The sequence below is a fragment of the Festucalex cinctus genome, chromosome 2 (assembly GCF_051991245.1).
Source record: "Festucalex cinctus isolate MCC-2025b chromosome 2, RoL_Fcin_1.0, whole genome shotgun sequence".
NCBI lineage: Eukaryota > Metazoa > Chordata > Actinopteri > Syngnathiformes > Syngnathidae > Festucalex > Festucalex cinctus.
Window position 1 is genome coordinate 19,815,050 of NC_135412.1, and position 19,129 is coordinate 19,834,178.

A 19,129-nucleotide genomic window follows, 5' to 3' on the forward strand; every position below is an offset into this window, starting at 1 on the left:
AGCCACGACTGCATGACCTAGATCTCCAGTGTGCTGCCACAAAAGCAGAATTAATTCATTTGATCTATGCGTTGTTGTGAGCCCGCAGCGGAGGAAATTGTCCACTGAGGCTGCAAATATGGATGACAGCAGCAGCTGAGCAGCAGTGGGACGAGACAGGAAGGAAGGTCTGACCCCCGGTGACCCTGACCACGGTTTAAAATTCATCTGTCACGAGTTTGCAAAGATCTCATCATATCTCGCATTTCCATAACCAATGAGCGGAATATGAAGCGCGGTTATATAACAAGTATTTTGACCTACTATCGTGGTAGATTTTCTCATCGATGCATGGCAAGCGAGTCACAACTGACTCCGTCTGTCGTTTTTCTCTCACAAGATCAGTTCGTCCTCATTTATAAATTTGAACAATGATATTGTGGAGATGCAACTTTCGCATATTATCAACATATAGGCCTATCCAGAAATGACCGATGGCCTTAGTTCTCAAAACTAAAGTTATTGTTCTCACACTTTCAGTTTACATTTGTCAACATTGATTATTTTGAGTGAAAATTGTCACAAGATGGATGAAACGGGCAGGTAAGATCAGTACCTATTCGGTATATACAGTCCAGTCCATCTTATAGCCATACTTTTTGCAAATCTGCGTTTATAAAAACAATTGTATGGAAATCATCACCATGATCGATGATCAAGCGTACTCACTCACCTGCCTTGACTTCCTTAAGAATTTAAATGACATCCTGTTCATAGTCCAAAAGATTTGATGTGACCTTGGTCTTGTCAAGTTTGATTATGGTGGTCGACACAAAAGCGGGGAAGCAGAGAGGCATGAGACAGATGTGCTCTTAAATAAACATAATTTCATTTAAAGAAAAACAGCAAACAAAGGTACTGGGATAATAAAAAATACAAATAAACCATGTCCAAAACGAGATACAAAGTACAAATCACAAATGGGAGTAAACTCACGCCAAAGGAAACCAGTCAGGACTCACAGGATCAAGAAACAAGATGTGACAAAGTCCATAAACCGACAAGACTGAAAGACGTGGACTAAATACAAACGGATGAGACAACGAGAGACGCCCGGACAAGACACAAGTGGCTGACGGAGCTGATTGGAGGACACACGGGACCAAGCACAGGTTAACAAAATAACCTAACGGGAGACACAAAACTAAAACAACTTGACCAAAACCAAAATTCAACAAAACCCCAGATCATGACATGTCCAGCTTCAACAGTTTCCAATCTACCACAAAGTTGAGAAGATGGAGTTGTGTGACCTCACAAATGCAATTAAGAATGGTCAAAAACGCTCAAACACAATCTTGAACCTTGTGGAAAGCCTTCCCAGACAAAGAAGAGATGAAGCTGATACACAAAGTTCCATTCCAATGAAGTTGTAAAATGCAAATTCAAACCGAATACGATTGAAAGTTGAAACAGATGAACTTGTTTCATTTTGAATTTGATGCCTGCAACGTGCTCCAAAATCTTATCACAGAAGCAACAAAAGACTGGAAAAGTTGAGGAATGCTCAATGGGTGTTGTGATTGCTTGTAAAAGGAGCATCCACATAAGACGGTGCGAGTTTCACCACTTTGTACATTTCTCAACAACAATTGCAAGTAATTTCATAACTTCATAACATTCATCATCTACAGTCCATAATATGATCAAAAGATACCGAGAATCTGGAGAGATCTCTGCACGTATAAGCAGCAAGGATAGTGAATACGTGTCCTTCCATCCCTCAGTTGGCACTGCATTAAAAATTGACTTCATTATGGATATTGCCATATGGGCTAAGGAACACTTGAGAAAAGCAACAAACCAAAAAAAAAAATGATATGTTCTATGCAGCAGCCCCACTATTCTGGTTAATAATATTGCATTAGTGGAATATGAGTTAAGCAGCAAAATCCAACCGTGTTTATCCATCTCAGGGGGCAGCCATTTTGCCACTTACTGTCGAGGGAAAATGACATCACAGTTGCTTAGGTCTCAGGTAACAACTAGTGTTGTTCCGATACCGTTTTTTGGCTCCCGATACTGATACCGATACCCAGGTTTGCAGTATCGGCCGATACCGATACCATACCAATACTAAAGTTTTTTTTTTCCTCAACATGAAAAAGCTGTCCTGACATTGGTTCAGAGCATTCAAGAGCCAATAGGATATCTTAGAACGGCATGCAGTGAACATGTCATGTCATGTGAACATATCAGTGAATGTTGTACACCAGCAAGACACAAGATGCTGCATCCAAAATTCTATATTAGCGTTGGAATTGATGGTATCGGCATGTTACTTGTGAGTAGTCACCGATACCGATACCACTGGTTTAATGCAGTATCGGCACCTCTGCCGATACCAGTATCGGTATCGGAACAACACTAGTAACAACCAATCACAGTTCAGCTTCAGAAAACCAGTGCGCTTTGATTGGTCAATGTCTGAGCCCTGAGGAACTGTGATGTCACCTTCAGTCGACAGCAAGTGGCAAAATGGCCACCCTCTGAGATGGATAAAAACGGCTGGATTTCACAACTAAGATTCCACAAATGTAATATCAATCAGAATGTCATGTTTAGACTAGTGACCTCACATATAACATTGGTAAGAGCATATACAATTTATTTAGAGACATAAGAACATCAATATCATCCCTCAAATGAATTATCTGCATGGCTGCTAAATGATGAATCCTTTCCTTGAGGAAACAACATCAAGCGTGCGAAACGACAACATGAAGGTTCAACAATTTAGTTGTGCAAAGAGGCTGGAGTGTCGCAGGGGCCAAGATGGGTCATGTTGTGTGTCTCGCGGGGCTCACAGTAACAGGAAGTGACTAAAGGCTGTCTCAGCCCTCTGCAGTCACTTCAACAGGCCAGTGTGTCAGTCTGCTCGCAGGCAAAGTGCAAAGTAGACCGACACCGCTGTCAGCGCAGGCTGACATCAAGCACGTTCGAGAACATCCAGGTGGAACCAGGATATTCTCACTCATGGATCGCCAGTACAGTAACGCATAGATTTGGCGTGACGTTTGTGTTTTTACCTTCATTTCCGATTCTAGTTGTTTTTGAAGCACCTCGCTTCCACTTTTGTTCACCAACTTTTGTGTTTGGCCTTGTCTCAGTGAGTCATGCAGCATTTGCGATTATGAAACAGATCGAACAGAAAAGGCCGAAGGGGGGTCACTCTCTATTTATAGGTATGATCTCATATCCAAAATGGTTTTTTTTAATCCCGCTCTTCATACCCACACAGAACACTCATGCTAGTGGTGATGTAACAGGTTTGTAGCATTTCACAGCAATGTGGTGATATTAATACACGACTGCGAATCTTCCACTGACCATTTGTCATCAACGCTCACTCTCAGATGGCGTGGGAGGTTCCGTGCCTTTTCAGTGTACTGACAGCACATGTGCAACAATGATGCAATTAGTGGGAATCAGTTTGCTACGTTCAAAACACAGCATAGAGAAAGAGACATGACTTTATATTTTAACAAACTGTTAAAATGCAAAACATACACCGCACACGCTTTAGAATGAATTTGTTTTTATTTGTTCCAATCGGCAGTGGCAATTCAACAGCTGTATAAAAGAACCTGCTTTTACAAAGAACGTGTGTTGATACTGTCACATCACTGTCATGGGTACATTATTAATTCAACAAATTATTATGGCTGCATTTATATTACACTGTAACAATTGTCTGTAATGTAGAACTCACTACATGCTGTTTCTGATATTTTCTGGGGCATGTTCTACTTCTACATGATATAAAACTCACACTTAAATAGGACAATCCCAACATAAACTCAAAATTTGCAGAAGACGCTGCTGAGATTACATAACATCCTATAATAAATGCATTCTATGTTATGCAACAATATGTAACTAATGCTTATGTTGCTAAAGGCTATAACAAATGACCCCTTTCTTAAAAGTTGAGTAAAGTAGTGTAAAAGTCCTCTGTTTATAAATAGATACTCCATCTCTACAAGCATATTCCTTTTATTAAATTACGTCCACTGATTATCTGATGTCTCGCATGCTGTTTTTTGGTGAGCCACAATCGCAAATGAAGGTGTACGGCTTTAAATTGGCAGGCTTCCTCTCATGTGATGCCAATGAGGGAAACGTCGATGCACAGCACCGCGCACATTTGATTGGCTGGATGCTGTGAATGGTGAACGTTAATACTTAACATTCATGTCACACACGCCGCACTTTCATTCATTTCCTCGGATCCACTCGGCACTGTGCCACTTGCGCTCATATTAAAAAGCCATCAGCGATGATGTGAATTGGACTGAGCGATGGATATATAGGCACAACCAGACAGACATAGTCGACCATTAAACAAACCATTTAGCTCACTAACGACTGATAATTATTAAATACATTCAAATTGGCATGATCTGAACTCCATAGGATAATTGGAGAGCATAAATAAAATCATTCGATTTTAAATGATGTCTTACTCTGTACACCAATCACCATTACATAGAGCAGCAATAGATGCAACAAGCACATTCAGTCCCCGCCCCCCACACACGCATACAGTACATGTCTCTTATTGTCAAACTGCTAAAATACATTCAAAATGGTTGAATTAAAAAATAAATACAATATCTTCCTTCTAAATGTTCTCCATTTCAATGAATAATTGAAAACAATAAGATTCAGGAACTCATCTACACAATTAGATGATTGCAATATACAGATATGCCCTCTATGAAGATGATTTAAATCTGAGTGTTTATACACAGTGCTTAATTGTCACTATAGCCACTTTTGATACAGAAACACATTCTGACACAATAGACACTAGGTAGTGATGCGCCTTGAATATTATCTGCAAGGTTGTTTTTCTTATACATGGTAAGAGAATAACACCACAATATCAAGAAGCATTACTCCGTGTAACAGGAGTAAAATCAATAACAAACACAGCATCATGCCCAGTGTATGATTATCTGACAGCCAGCATAGCTATTATATGGTGAGTCATAGAATAAAGATCTATTCCTCTACAGCAGTGGTTCTTAACCCTGTTAGAGGTACTGAACACACCATTTCCCTATGCACATTCACCAAACACTTCTTTGTTGAAAAATATAATGATTTTTTTTTTCTTTTTCAAGTTCAAGACATAGGGCTTACTGCAGTGAACAAAATGAATCTGGCTCTCTTCCCCTTGAATTCAGAAGGTGTTGCATTCTTGTATTTCTCAGCTCAAGGAAGTGTCCCCTTAGTTTTACTAGATGGCGAGTTGTGCTGGACGAGAATTACTTAATTTGTCATTGCAAATTGCAGTTAGCACGCTAACTCCCAACTATTTATAAAACACTTTAAAAGAAACTTCACTGTTTAGATACTATACAATGAAAACAGCAGAGGCCCCAGAATTGAACCCTGTGGAACACCGTACATTCCGTACATATACATGCGAATACATATTGCACATATTTATCCAACCACTTTTTTTTTTTTTGCTTGACATTGGGGATTACAATAATAAAGAAATCACACATCACTAGTGGACTAGCAAGGTGGCATGATCACCTGCGGGGCGTATCATCACAAATTGAACCCAGGTTAAGAACCACTGCCCTACAGTATGTGGTTTGATTGTCTAGAAACTAAAACTCAAAGAGAGAGGCACCAAATAAAGAAAATATAAACTGGTAAACAAATAAAGAGGTTTCTCTATATAAATATAATCTATCGTGACTTTGATGCACACTAATAGAAAACAGCAATCCTGGAACAAATATGTCGTATTTGAAATCTTGCCTCCCTGCTTTCCAACAATTGCCACAAGGCAGGAGAGGTCAAATAAATCTCAGGTCGGTATTAGTTTATAAAAGCGCTTTAAAAGAGAAGGCACGAGTTCATTCGCAGCACACCGGATGAAGTCGCAGGTTAGAGCTGGGTTATTTGCTCGACCCGTTCGACCCAGCCTCGTTCCAGAAAGCCCAAAGTGGCATCCGAGCCTGTCATGAGCTGAGGAAATTACTCAACCAGCAAGTTCCCACAAAAGACAAAAAGCCATTCAGTGCTACAGGTGAGACACATGCACATTTGTTTTCTCCTGTGTCGTCTCATGAGCCGCCTTTGTCCGAGGAGCTTCCGATCTTGTCACAGTGACATTTACGAGCACAGATCCTTTGCTCTCTGGGCTCTTGGTCTCCTGATTACCCGCGGCTCCATTTTGGGAGGCGTTAGGCGGATGCACAGGGGTCGCCGTTTTCCCCTGAGGGCGATGGGGCTCTTCTCCGATGTTGACGGTGAGGTTAGTGTAGAGAGGTTCCTGTTCTTTGGAGAGGAGTTCGTACGTCAGAGAGTTGAGGCCGTCAGAGCGCCAGTTGAGTCTGGTTCTTTTCAGGAGGTAAAATCTAGACAAGCAAGTTGACATAGAAATGAAATTTTGGCCGTGTTAAATAATTGAAAATGTTCAAATATGATAATAGCTTTGAGACGTTCACAATTCACCCCAAAAAGCTTAGATTTGCCATTAAAGTTCATATTCATTGCATTAACTGTTTGAAATGCACATTGGTTAAGTTCCCACATGTTAAAAAATAAAAAACTACCACAAGTAAACAATATAAACAAACACTATAATATGTGAGCTTACTGACAGGGTGGACATTTTTGGCTAATTTTAGCATTTTATGAGCACATGTTGGACCATCACTTAGCAACAAGATTCTGTTAGTATGCTGACTGTGTACTATTTAGTAAATACAATATGAATTTCTCGAAGTTTTTTTAAGCAATGGATATTTCACTATATGACAGAGTGGACTCTTTAAGTTTGACAAAATCCAACAATACACACAAAATGAAAAATGTTATTAGAAGTGCATTTATTTATTCTATTCCACAGAAGAAGCATATAATGCTGGCTGTAGACTGAAACATTTATTTATTTACTTTCTAATGAAAGGACAACATTTTCACGCAAAATGTTCAATATGATTGTAAAAATAGAATATAGTGAGTACATTATCAACCGACTCACACACTGGAGTTTGTACCAAAAATCACATAAATCCAAAAAAAAAAAAAATAATTGGCATGAAATAAAATAAACACATTGCTAACAGACTTCTCATTCTACTGGTATGTGTGTAAATGTTTGGTCACTTCTAATAAGATCTCCAGGTTTCATTATCCTGCTACATTTTTAGGATGACTGAGTGATTGTGATGAGGAGGCCAAAATCACTTTTATGCCGATACAGATTAGACGACTGCAGCCGTACCTGTGTGGGTTTTGTTCATTCCCTCGGTCTCCTCGATGCTTGATCATTTTGTAATGACCAACGGCCACTGGGGGGCGCACAATCTTCATGCCAGACAGGCGCACTCTTGGTTGAGCAGCAGACAATCAAGAAAAAGCAGAATATCAACACTCATGGAAAAGCAGTCAACAAGATTCTACTGGCTACTGTCACGACAGTTGGTAGCACTACCAACTCTCTATTTCTATTCCAGATGGGCATTCAACACTAACTCATAGATTTAAAGTAGGCTACTGTGTGTTAATGATTAGTTGTTTTCCCTTTCCATCACTGCCAGTTTGCTATCTCAAGGGGTGATCTGTTCAATTATTTTCCAGTGTGGTCAGGAATCTACTCAATATGAAGAGTGTCAAAAAAATTAAACTCATGTTAAAAGATGCACAAATAGAGGCAGTATTTTCATTGCAGCTTGTGTTTACAAGCTCTTGGTAGTCCCACATGAATTGTTGATAGCTGCCGGTTTGGAACATGGCAGATTTGGTCTCCAGCTGCCCTCATATTCGGCCACCTGTTATTTGTTTAGATCTTGTTTTATTGGTTCATTTTTCCATTCGGACAAACACCAGAAAAGAAAAAAAAAAAAATGGGCTGACGGGATGAAGCCGAAGCTTACTATCTTCGTTGATTTGTAGCTGTCTTTCAATCTTAGTGCTTGTGCTGTTACATAGGACTGAAAAGGTTGGAAAGGAGTAAGACAGTTTCCAGGTGTTGCAACAAATTAGATGAGGGTAGTAAAAAGTAAAAAGTAAAACATTTTAGGACAAACACTACAGTACAGTCAAGATAACATAGACATAGGGTGGCCATTTTCATAAGGTCAAATAGGAGGACATACTTAAAAAATTTAATACATCAGAATTGTGGTGTATTTTCATCAACAATAAAGTTTTGCATGGTTTATAGATCATGTTTGTGCAACTAAATTATAAAAAAATTCAATAAAAAGTCTAACTTCTTTTGGATAATTTATTTCGTTTACAGTACTATGTTTTTAAAGCACTACGCAATGACATGATTCTGTAACAGTGCAACGTGCCACAAAACACAACTTATGTTGAAAAGCAAATAAAAAAAATGTCTTCAATGATGACGCACCTGCTGCTCGCCTCTTGCTTTTATGCTTCTCCGTCCCCCGCATGACGTTCTATGACTGCTTTGCCCTGACCACGTCCACATCACACCGTCAAAGCGTGCAGAAACCGCGAAACGAGTCTCGACTGCTTTTTGGACAGGAAATTGTGTTCTTTCGTCCATTCAATAATAACTAAAAGATTTTGGGATTTTTGCTAGCACTGCCTTTTTTCTTTTTCTTTTTTTGCTAGCGCTGCTGTCAAAGGAGAGCGAGGATATGACGTAGTCAGCTAGCCACACGTGGAGCTTTGTTTACATTTATTGAACCAATGATAAACAAGATTTTTAACTGAAGCCACTCTTGGCCAATCACAGACCAGTTGTGACAAACGTGGGGCGGGGCTGATGTCGGGTTACATAAACTCAACAAACTCAACCGTGGCTCATTTTCTTTAAAAAGGAGGACAAACCAGCATCCTGCTTGGAGTTGCGCAGGATGCAGGACACATCACTGAAAAGTAGGACTGTCCTGCCTAAATCAGGACGCCTGGCCACCCTACATATACATAATGTCAAATTATCTGTGAATTAATGTTCCCCGTTGACACTTTGTCAGTTTTCCTCGTTAAACTACTGTTTTATCAAGTGCCTATAAACATGTCATCATTTGCCCGCTGACTCTTGGCTGCGCTTGCCTGGTGAACCACTGCACGTTTGGATGTGACTGCTTGTGATGCATTCAGTGTGTCCCCTAACAGGAAGTCGTGGCCGGGAAGCGGCAAAGGGAGAAGCCTCACCCAAACGAGCGTTTCCATGCAAACATACTCACTGAGACACACAGCAAAGCCACAGCAAGGGGGAGGTGATGATGAAGATGAGAGTTGATGTTAGCTCACAAAGAGTGAAAAGTGAAAAACAAAGACACATGCTGGAGTGAAAGCATAAAACAGAAGGCTATGATGAGTAGCAAAAGCTAATATAATCATTATGAGTCGACCACATCATAATTGACACCACACTAATGTTTTACCTTGCCGCGATATCATCATCCTCTCCCCCCCAGCCCCAATACTGGTTGGGGAAGCCGTTCATCTTCATGTACTGGTCTGGAGTCACAGCAGAAACTCCACCAAAATATTGTGGGTACGGTAGCCTAGGAGGGTCACAAATATAAATCTTCGTTAGAACATCTCAGGGGGGAAACAAATAAAGGTAAATCTCAACAAATCGGGTTAATTTAAGATTATTTTTTGTAACTAGCAGACAATTCATAGATTGTTAGGGATTACCTCAACAGTAATCCTTATGTCTTTCAAACGCAAAAAGTATATATTCTTGTTCGTTTTGGGACACACTGCCTTGTCACTGCTTTGGGATACATCTGTAAATACTCAATACATATTTTTAGCCTTGGAAACTACGAGACCTTGAAGTAGGGCTGTGCAATTAATCGGAATTCAATTACAATTTCCATTATTACACTCCACAATTACAAAATCAACATAATCTTAAACCAAAAAAAAAGATTAATACTAATTTTTAGTTGTTTACATTTATATATCCATCCATCCATCCATTTTCTTGACCGCTTATTCCTTACAAGGGTCACGGGGGTGCTGGAGCCTATCTCAGCTGGCTCTGGGCAGTAGGCGGGGTACACCCTGGACTGGTTGCCAGCCAATCGCAGAGCACACAGAGACGAACAACCATCCACACTCACAAGCACACCTAGGGACAATTGGAGCGCCCAATTAACCTGCCATGCATGTCTTTGGAATGTGGGAGGAGAACGGAGTACCCGGAGAAGACCCACGCAGGCACGGGGAGAACATGCAAACTCCAACCAGGAAGGCCGGAGCATGGAGTTGAACCCGAGTTCTCAGAACTAGGAGGCAGACGTGCTAAGCACTCGCCCAGCGTGCCGCCCTACAATTATGTAATTGCACCTTTTTTTTTTTCTTTTTTTTTTTTTTTTTACATTTGAATGACTAATAAATCAGGTTTGGTCCAAAAGGAACTTGCATAATTATAGTGTGTCAAATAATTTTATTTGTGTTAATATTTTTAAATGTTTAAACATTTTCCTGTTTTGTACCAAAAAAAAAAATCCTTTAAATAATTGTAATTTCAATTGTTACCAAAATAATTGTGACTGTTATTTTTTTTCCATAATCGAGCAGCCCTACCTTGGAGTCCATTAACTTGCCATATGGCAATCCTGGGCAAATCATTTTCCAAAGGGACCACCTGAGAAACTGGAACGGTTGTTGAGGGCCACTCCAGCATGCTAACATCAACTATAAATATTAATTGAATGTATTTACATAAATAATTAAGTGTCTCATTTTGATAATGTTACTTGTGTAGTTATGAAATACTGTATAATGAAAAAAACAATTATAAGCAGTCATTAAAATTACATAGAGATACACATACGAATGTGACTTTTTTTTTGGTCAATATTCACAAAACCATGTCTACAATATGTCTTTTTTTTCTCTACCTTTTTTAAAGTGTGCTGATATTTTCAGCACCAACCCATGAGCCATTCGTAAACAGGACTCCCAAATGAACGATCAAAAGTCACTAGTCTCATTTAGGAAAAAAAAAGAAAGAAAGAAAAAGAAGAAGGGGGGTCTGGTAGGAAATGTCACAAAATTTAGATAAAATGTTGCTGAGTTGGAAATACTGTACAAGTTTCTTGTTCGCTTGTACCGTCTGCTTGCGTGCGTAAAAACACATTTTTCCACTTGCTATCAACTGAAGATAAACACCTGTGCTGATGAAATAGGGAATGAACAATCACGGCTCACCTGTTTTCTGGGTTTGGTCAGCAAACTGATCCATAATTGGTCGGTACCTATTTCCTCAGCACAGATGATGTCAACTTCGGTCGACAGCAAGTGGCAAAATTCGTTTTTAAAGGTATTAATTTCCTGCAAGTAGTCATGGTGGTCATCTACCTATATTTGAACTTGTCCATGGCCACCGACAGGTGTGTGGGAAACTGCTTGTGGCAAGTGTAGGTATTGTGGTCGTTCTCGGGCAGCAGGTCGACATCATGGAGGAAGATGCAGCTCCAGTCGTCATCTCGGAGAGCTTCCCGCACGCCAACGTTCAGCAGCTTGGCTCGGTTGAAGGTACCGTTCCCCCACTGCAGGACATGAACGCATACACAAAAACATGGATGAACTAAAAGGTGTAAGCAACACCAATGCAGTCTGTCAGCCTACCAGATTGTCATGTGTTTGTCAATACGGGAGGAGGATTTAGAGATGTGCGCATATGCATAAGCACATGTTTATTGCGAGGGATGGGAGGGTACTGTACTGTGTGAAACCATTCAGTGTGTTCTGCACGGGAAAATACATCTTTATGGACTGCCGTTTTTCAGCAGAAATTTTGACAACAAACATCACATTAAACACATCCTAAGTATAAAATACAAGTTGAAGAAAAGAAATAAATTTGTCATAATTTACATGTTCAAAAGGAGTACAAAAAGGTACAAAAACGTATGTAGTCCTATTCCCTAATACTTCTATCATGATAATATACTAATAAGTTATTCTTACTAACATACAAATTAAACAACAGAAAATAAACAAAACGTGTTTATCTTAAGTGCACAGATATTTTGGTATGAGTTTGTATCTTTAACGTCTGCTGGAAATACGACGACAGATGCGTGACTGAAAAAAGGAACAGCTACAAGGCGTGAATGACTGCTCAGCTTGTTTTCCTTCTTTTTATAGCCAAACATTTATAAACGTGCTTCCAATAACTTGTCACCTTACTGTGGCTCGGCTGCAAGGCACGCACATGAAAATCAGCGCAATAATGAGATCTTCACCTCCAATTCTGAAACTTCAGTATGGGGGGGGGGGGGGGGTCTTTTTTTGCACAAAAACATAATGAAAACCTTAAGCTGAAATTAATGTGCCAAGAAAATCTGTTGCATTTCTATCACTGAAACTGCATTGTCAAATTCAGATGTGCATAATTTTAAAGAAGTACGGAATAACATTCCATTCATGGGGACCAAAATGAGGAATGTTGATTAAATGATTTTAATTGAACAATATGCACAAATAAATCCATCTCCTAACCTGCTGCACGATGTAGATGCTGTAGTGGATCTGTTGCCTCTGCAGGAAAGGATGGAGGTGGTAGAGGAGAGCGCGAAGGTGCGTCTGCCGGTTCCGGTACGGTACCACGATGGCAGTGTGGTGCCGAGGTTCACAGTCGGGTGGACGGTAACGTCCGCCTGGCAGTACCAACGGGTTCTTCGTTCTGATCTCCTCCAAAGTCAGAGGTGAGGAAAGATGGACAGACACGGGCCCAACTGGAGAGAAAGGAAAGATTTTACCATATAACGTAAAATCCTTACAATTATGTCCAATTAGGCTAAAGTGGTACCTTGAGATACAAGTTAAACTTGTTCCTGGACCACATTCATAACTCAAAACACGTATTACAGTTTTTTTCATGTTTCAATTGCGCTGGTGTTTGTGTTTTGGCCACCTGGGGGCAGTATAAGCCATCTCTATATAGATGCTAATTGTTAGCTCGTTTGGCTATGGTTTCCCATTGCTAGCATTCACCTAGCGGAGGCTAGGTGGTTGCTTTAAATTGCCAATGTGTAATTCCCTTTATGTTTACTTTGACATAAACTTCAGCTTAGATGCAGGTGATAAACAGCTAAAAGCCTTTTTTTTGATGAAATGTTCACTTTTTTTTTTTGCCAAACTGCTGCTTGTTGTCAAGTGAGCCCTTACCAAAAGTAGTACACATTAATGCTGCATTCGAGGAAGGTCGGAAGTCGGCTATTTCAGAGTTGCTTTTTCCCCAGTTCCGACCTGAAAGCGTTCGAGGTGAAAGTAAACAACCAAAATGGCGGGTAGTAGGGGTGTGAATTGCCTAGTACCTGACGATTCGATTCGTATCACGATTCACAGGTCACGATTCGATTCGATACCGATTAATCCCGATACGAATGGTCACGATTCGATACCGATTAATCCCGATACGAATTTATAAGTCGATTGTTGCGATTTTTTTTCATTCATATATAGAAAATACTAATCAGTAAGCTTGTAGAGTGTAAGATTTATATGAAAATGTATTATTTATTTATCTGAAATTTCAGTCTTATAGAGGTTGTAATCTGTTTCATGTTTGAACAGCATTAAAATAAAAATATTAAGGCTTAATGTGCCGTTCATATAACATTCTTCCATGCTCAAGGTGTGAATCCTAAAAAAAAAAAAAAAAAAAAAAAAAAAAAAAAAAAAAAAAAAAAAAAAAAAATCGATTTTGCCTATTATTGAATCGATTCGAGAATCGCGCGATGTAGTATCGCGATATATCGCCGAATCGATTTTTTTTAACACCCCTAGCGGGTAGTGATGAATTGTTTTTTATTTTGGTCCTGAAAACTCATTTTGACCTCAAGAAAACTTACCTTTTTGCAATTTTGCCTCATTTATTGTTTTAATCTTATTTCATAAGCAGTGCATACAGTTCAGTAGTTGAGCGTATAATTTCTTGCAGGGACATAGCGGCAATACTGTCACGTATGTTGTGTTACGTGGAGTTATGTCGAATATTTATGAATGAAGAAAGCTATCTAGTTTCATACTCGAGAAAATTATGTTTTGCCATTCAGAGTGACATCACATTTGTCATGTGCTGAAGGGTTGGATCCCAAAGCGCAGACACAAATAAGGTTTTAAGTATTTATTCACATAACTTGCTTAAACGAAAAACGAGAATGCATCGAGAATCACGAGACACCAAGCGCCCTTGGGCTGCGGAGAAGCACAGATGAACAAGGAGCAATAATCCGGCAACCACAAACATTCCTCAGACTGCTTATATAGACAGTGAATCGATCTCATCGGTTGAGGCTAGACATGTGGAAACCAGTACTGACATGGAATTATCTGATTGGCTGTTGACCTGTTGACCCAGTAACGCAATTAAAGATTCTTGACATCACCTAACATCACATAGTATGAAAGATTCTTGACATCACATAGCCTAAAACTAGTTGAAACTAGATGATGTTTACATCAGTACAAAACGGACACTTGACCTCACACTCAACAAGTCATGAACTCAACTCAAACTTAACCCAGACGTGACCCCATACATAAGACAAGACCCAAACATTACTCCTGCATGACCCGAGTCATAACAACATTATAGTCCGTCGGTGAAGTCAACGTCCTTTTTTTCTTTCGACTTCGCAAGTGGAATTTCCGAGTTCCCGTACACACTTTCTGGTTTGAACTCGGAAAAGTCCGACTTCCTACCATCCTCGAATGCAGCATATGTTTCCAAAGGGATCACCATTGTAGAGTGACGTCACTTTGTAGTCGGTGAAGTCGGAGTCCTTTTTTTTTCCCGACTTCGCAAGTGGAATTTCCGAGTTCAAGTGGCCGTTCCCACTTCCTGGTTTGAACTCAGAAAAGTCCGACTTCCGACCAAATTACGAGCAGGTAAGCATAATGCTGCATTCGAGGATGGTCGGAAGTTGGACTGTTCTGAGTTCAAACCAGGAAGTGTGTACGGGAACGCCCCCTTGAACTCGGAAATTCCACTTGCGAAGTCGGAAGACAAAAAGAACCCCGACTTCACCGACAGACTACAATGTGACGTCACTCTGAATGGCAAAACATAATTTACTCAAGTACATAACAAGATAGCTTTCTTTATTCATAAATATTCAACATAACGCCACATAATACAACGTACGTGACAGTATGCCGCTATCTCCCTGCATGAAATTATACGGTCAACTACTTAACTGTATGAAATAAGATAAAAACAATAAATGAAGCAAAATTGAGAAAAGGTAAGTTTGCTGGAGTCAAAATGAGTTTTGAGGACCAAAATAAAATACAATTTACCGCTATACGCCATTTTGGTTGTTTACATTCGCCTCGAACGCTTTCAGGTCGGAACTGGGAAAAAGCAACTCAGATATATCCGACTTTCAACCATCCTCGAATGCAGCATAAGTACATTATATAGAGTAGACTATACTTAAGTATACCTACGTTTATTTTTCGAGTGTACTTATTCTTGTACTAAAAGTAAACTTTAAGTAAACTCCTTCGGACTAAATTGGCCAATTTAGTACACTTACAAGTATACTAGCAACTTTAACCTCTAGGCTATCGAGCCTAAATAAATAAATTTTACCTATAATTTCAGTGCGTTACTTTCACGAGTTCCTACTGAGTATATACTGCAGTATGTAAACTTTGAGTATATGTTTCAGTATACTTACAAGTACACTTAAAAGTAAACTGGAAGTATACTCTCCAAATTTTTAGTATTCTTCAAGCATACTGAAATACTTTTTGGTAAGGGAGCTGAAGGAACCATTTTAAGTTTGATATATTTGCCTCCTCACCCAGCAGAGGGGACATCATCTGGCAGCTTGCCAGCGGTGGTCCCGTCGCAGGAGGTCCGGTGCCAACGTTCCGAGGCGGGGGAGGCGGCGCTCTCAGGTGACTGAGGTTGGTGTAGACGTCATGGGGTCGCGAGTAGTCAAACTCTTGCTCCGTGGTGTGCACCAGGACGGAAACCAAACCTCTGAAGCCCCCCAGGGAGAAGTAGAGCACAAAGGCGAACTGGAAGCCCACCAGCAATGCCAGTGTGCACGGGGAGTCCAGAGAGCGCCCGCAGCATGCCATCATCAAGTATGCTGATTGTGCACACTGAAACAGGATGGGGCAGTTATGGGTTAGGCTGGGTGTCACAAGGAGAGGAAGAGGAGGGGGATGGTGGGACAGCAGAGGTTTAGACGTGCACGTGGAGGGCCACCATTGTGAGGGACAGATGGTAGTCGTGGTGACGCTCAGTGTGGACTGCCATCACCTCCCAATCTCACTAAGATAATACAAGAAAGAAAACAGAGGATTTTATTCACCAATAGTTTTTTTGTGAAACTTGATATAGAGGTGGGGCCGATCCCAAAAGAAATAAAACCTCATGATTAGTTTTCAATATAAGAATTGCTGATTGGTCATGTAGCACCCAATAATGTAACATTGCAAATACAGTCTTCCCTCGCTATAACGCGGTTCACTTTTCGCGGTCTCGCTGTATCGCGGATTTTTTTTTAAGTGCAATTTTGCATATTTTTTTACAGTAATATACCCATTTTATAAAATGTATGAAGGTTTGAACATTGTCAATGTTTGAACAAGAGAGAAATGTGAGAACATGTAAATGCCTCAATGAGAAAAGTGTATAAATTGTGCGGTCAGGGATTTTAGAGCCTTAAAACATTTATAAGAGTTGTAAAACATAAATCTAACTACTTCGCGGATTTCATTTATTGCGGGTATTTTTTTAGAACCTAACCCCAGCGGAAAACGAGGGAACACTGTACCGCCTGAAAATGGATTTTAAAAAATTGTAATAAAACCCAAATAATGTAAAAGTTTCACAAAAACATCCTAACTGTTATTGTAATAACCTTTTTGCCAATTATGTAATACTTGTAAATTATATCATAATCCCAGAAGTCTTGGCAGCAGAGCAGTTCTAATGAAGGGGGCGGAGCTTACTTTGATGAACTCTGCAGAATTGATCAAACACTAAATAATACAACTGTCAAACAACTTCAAGACTGACTTCCATTTAAATCAGACAGTGTAAAATACACATTTTGGTCGCACCACTTGATAATTCGTAAAATGGGCAGTTAAGTGCAAATGTTATTACACTTTCAGGAAATTATTACATTTATAGGGTGCTGCAAGCCTGCAATCATTACATATCTCAGTTCTCTATACCATCGTGCGCTGTACTGTGTGAAAAAGACACATCAAGATTGCAGAGTCTGCTGCAAAATTAACCTAAACCTTAATGACACACAACCTGCAAATAAATGTCATGTCTCGGCTGTGGAGCAAGTGGCGATGCCTGCAGATCAAATGAATCCGAGCTATGAGATGAAAGATAGCAAATGTGCAGCATAGCATCCAGATGATTAGCCTTTCAACACCGTTGCAGGGCGAACGTGTCTGTCACAAGGCAGCTCTTAATTCTGCCGTGTTTACAAGCTCCGCTGCTCGTGCCGACTCACCAGCTAGCCCATCGCTGCTGCGACATTTGCAATCCAGCCCGAGGCTTGCGCCGACAATCCACAGGCCGCGGCCAGCCTCCCGCAAGAGGCGATGGACCAAAAGATCCAGTTCGCTCGCAGATGCTGCTCGCTCCTGCTCCTCAGTCGTCCCCTCCTAATCGCTCTTCTGGGGGCGAAATCGGCCGGCTGCAGACGAGTTTACACGCAAGAGCATGGCCGGATTGGCCGCATGCGATGCATGTCCGCGCAACTGTCAACACGAGTGAGTGCGCGAGCGCGTCGGGCTGCGTCCTCGGGTGCATCATCGCCTTGTCACCGAGCGCCTTTTTTCAAACCCACCAAAACATAGTCACATTAATAATATAGCCGATATGTAGGCCTATACCCTGTAGAATGGTTGTTAACCTTGTTGGAGGGACTGAACCCCACTATAGTTTCCTATGCGCATTCACCAAAATCTTCTTTTTTGAAAAATGATTGTATTTATTTATCCCACATTCCCTCCCCACCCCAAAAAGCAAGACATATATAGCTTAGACGCTTATATTCATGGCAGCAGGTAAGTACAAAGGTTAAATGTACCTTCTTCCACTAGAACAGCATTTAATTGGTCTGCCTGTGTCATTATTGGTATTGATCTTTATATAATACAGTATGCGTGTAAACAGGAACCGGGGTACGTCCGGGTGGCAGAAAGTGGCTGACGGTGCACTCTGTGTTGGTTGAGTTGTCTTTGAGTACACTGTAAAAAGAATTGCAATCAGCATTTCATTGAAAGTAATAATCCATTCAAAACAGGATAAAGGTATTGATTTTAATGCAAAAAACCATTAATTTTGCATTGACAGACGTCAATTTTGATTTCAACGGAACTAAAAATAAGCCCAAAGGACCCAAAATAAAGTATTTGATTTCCTTCTTCATGTCTTCGTGCCCTCCAGGTCATATATTTTATTATTTATTATTTATTTTTTTCTCAAATAAACAAAGCTGGCTCAGTGGACTAGTGGTAGTGTCCACCCTGTCACTGGAAGATTGCGGGTCATACTGAAAGACTTTAAAAATGGAACCCGTTTGCCTCCCTGCTTGACACTCAAAGTTACAGGTTGCAATTGAAGAGTTAGATCACCAAATGTTCCCTGAGTCCCTGCTTTGGCTCACTGACAATCAGTGGTTCATTATAAAATGTGGGATGTGAAATTTAATATGTGAGTTCAGATAACACTAAATTTACTAATTTGGTTCAGTACCTAAAATGTTAAGAATATATTTTGGATCAAGGCAAAAAAAAACAACAACTAAGGTTGGTTCAAGTGAAGAATTGTTGTTTACATCATGGTTTTTTTTGTTTGTTTTTTTTGTTTGTTTTTTTTAATTTAACTGTTGAAATGTAAATTTTCGCCAGCCTCCTAGCGTGGAAACGATTTTTCTCACATTCATAATATCTTCTTTTTTGATTGACACTTTACATATTCAAAAAAAAAAGAGAAGAAGGCTTATGCAAGCTTACCCTTTTTTTTTATCACTCTGCCTGGGTCAAATGAGTTTGTTCCCAAGTGGTGCAGTCAGAGTTTTTGCCACCCAGAATTACATGTGGCATCATGGTGAAATGATCGATG

At 40.1% G+C, this 19,129-nt stretch overlaps 2 protein-coding genes across 3 annotated transcripts in view; one reads left to right on the forward strand and one right to left on the reverse strand.

Annotated features, from left to right (window-relative positions):
* The window catches only part of LOC144014067 (uncharacterized), a 491,860-nt gene that overhangs the window by 67,740 nt on the left and 404,991 nt on the right, over positions 1 to 19,129 (forward strand). The window lies entirely within an intron of this gene.
* Positions 3,567 to 17,807, reverse strand: b4galt3 (UDP-Gal:betaGlcNAc beta 1,4- galactosyltransferase, polypeptide 3). 2 transcript variants are annotated; one of them, XM_077513542.1, is made up of 7 exons: positions 17,511 to 17,807; positions 15,828 to 16,165; positions 12,514 to 12,749; positions 11,368 to 11,558; positions 9,435 to 9,557; positions 7,295 to 7,399; positions 3,567 to 6,422 (listed from the first exon to the last, which is right to left on the reverse strand). In XM_077513542.1, exons 1-7 carry the CDS (start codon positions 17,534 to 17,536, stop codon positions 6,086 to 6,088), a joined length of 1,356 nt encoding a protein of 451 aa, XP_077369668.1. In that variant the 5' UTR covers positions 17,537 to 17,807; the 3' UTR covers positions 3,567 to 6,085. The 2 variants fall into 2 exon arrangements, with proteins under 2 accessions (XP_077369668.1, XP_077369669.1); XM_077513543.1 differs by having other exon boundaries at positions 15,828 to 16,306; positions 17,511 to 17,806.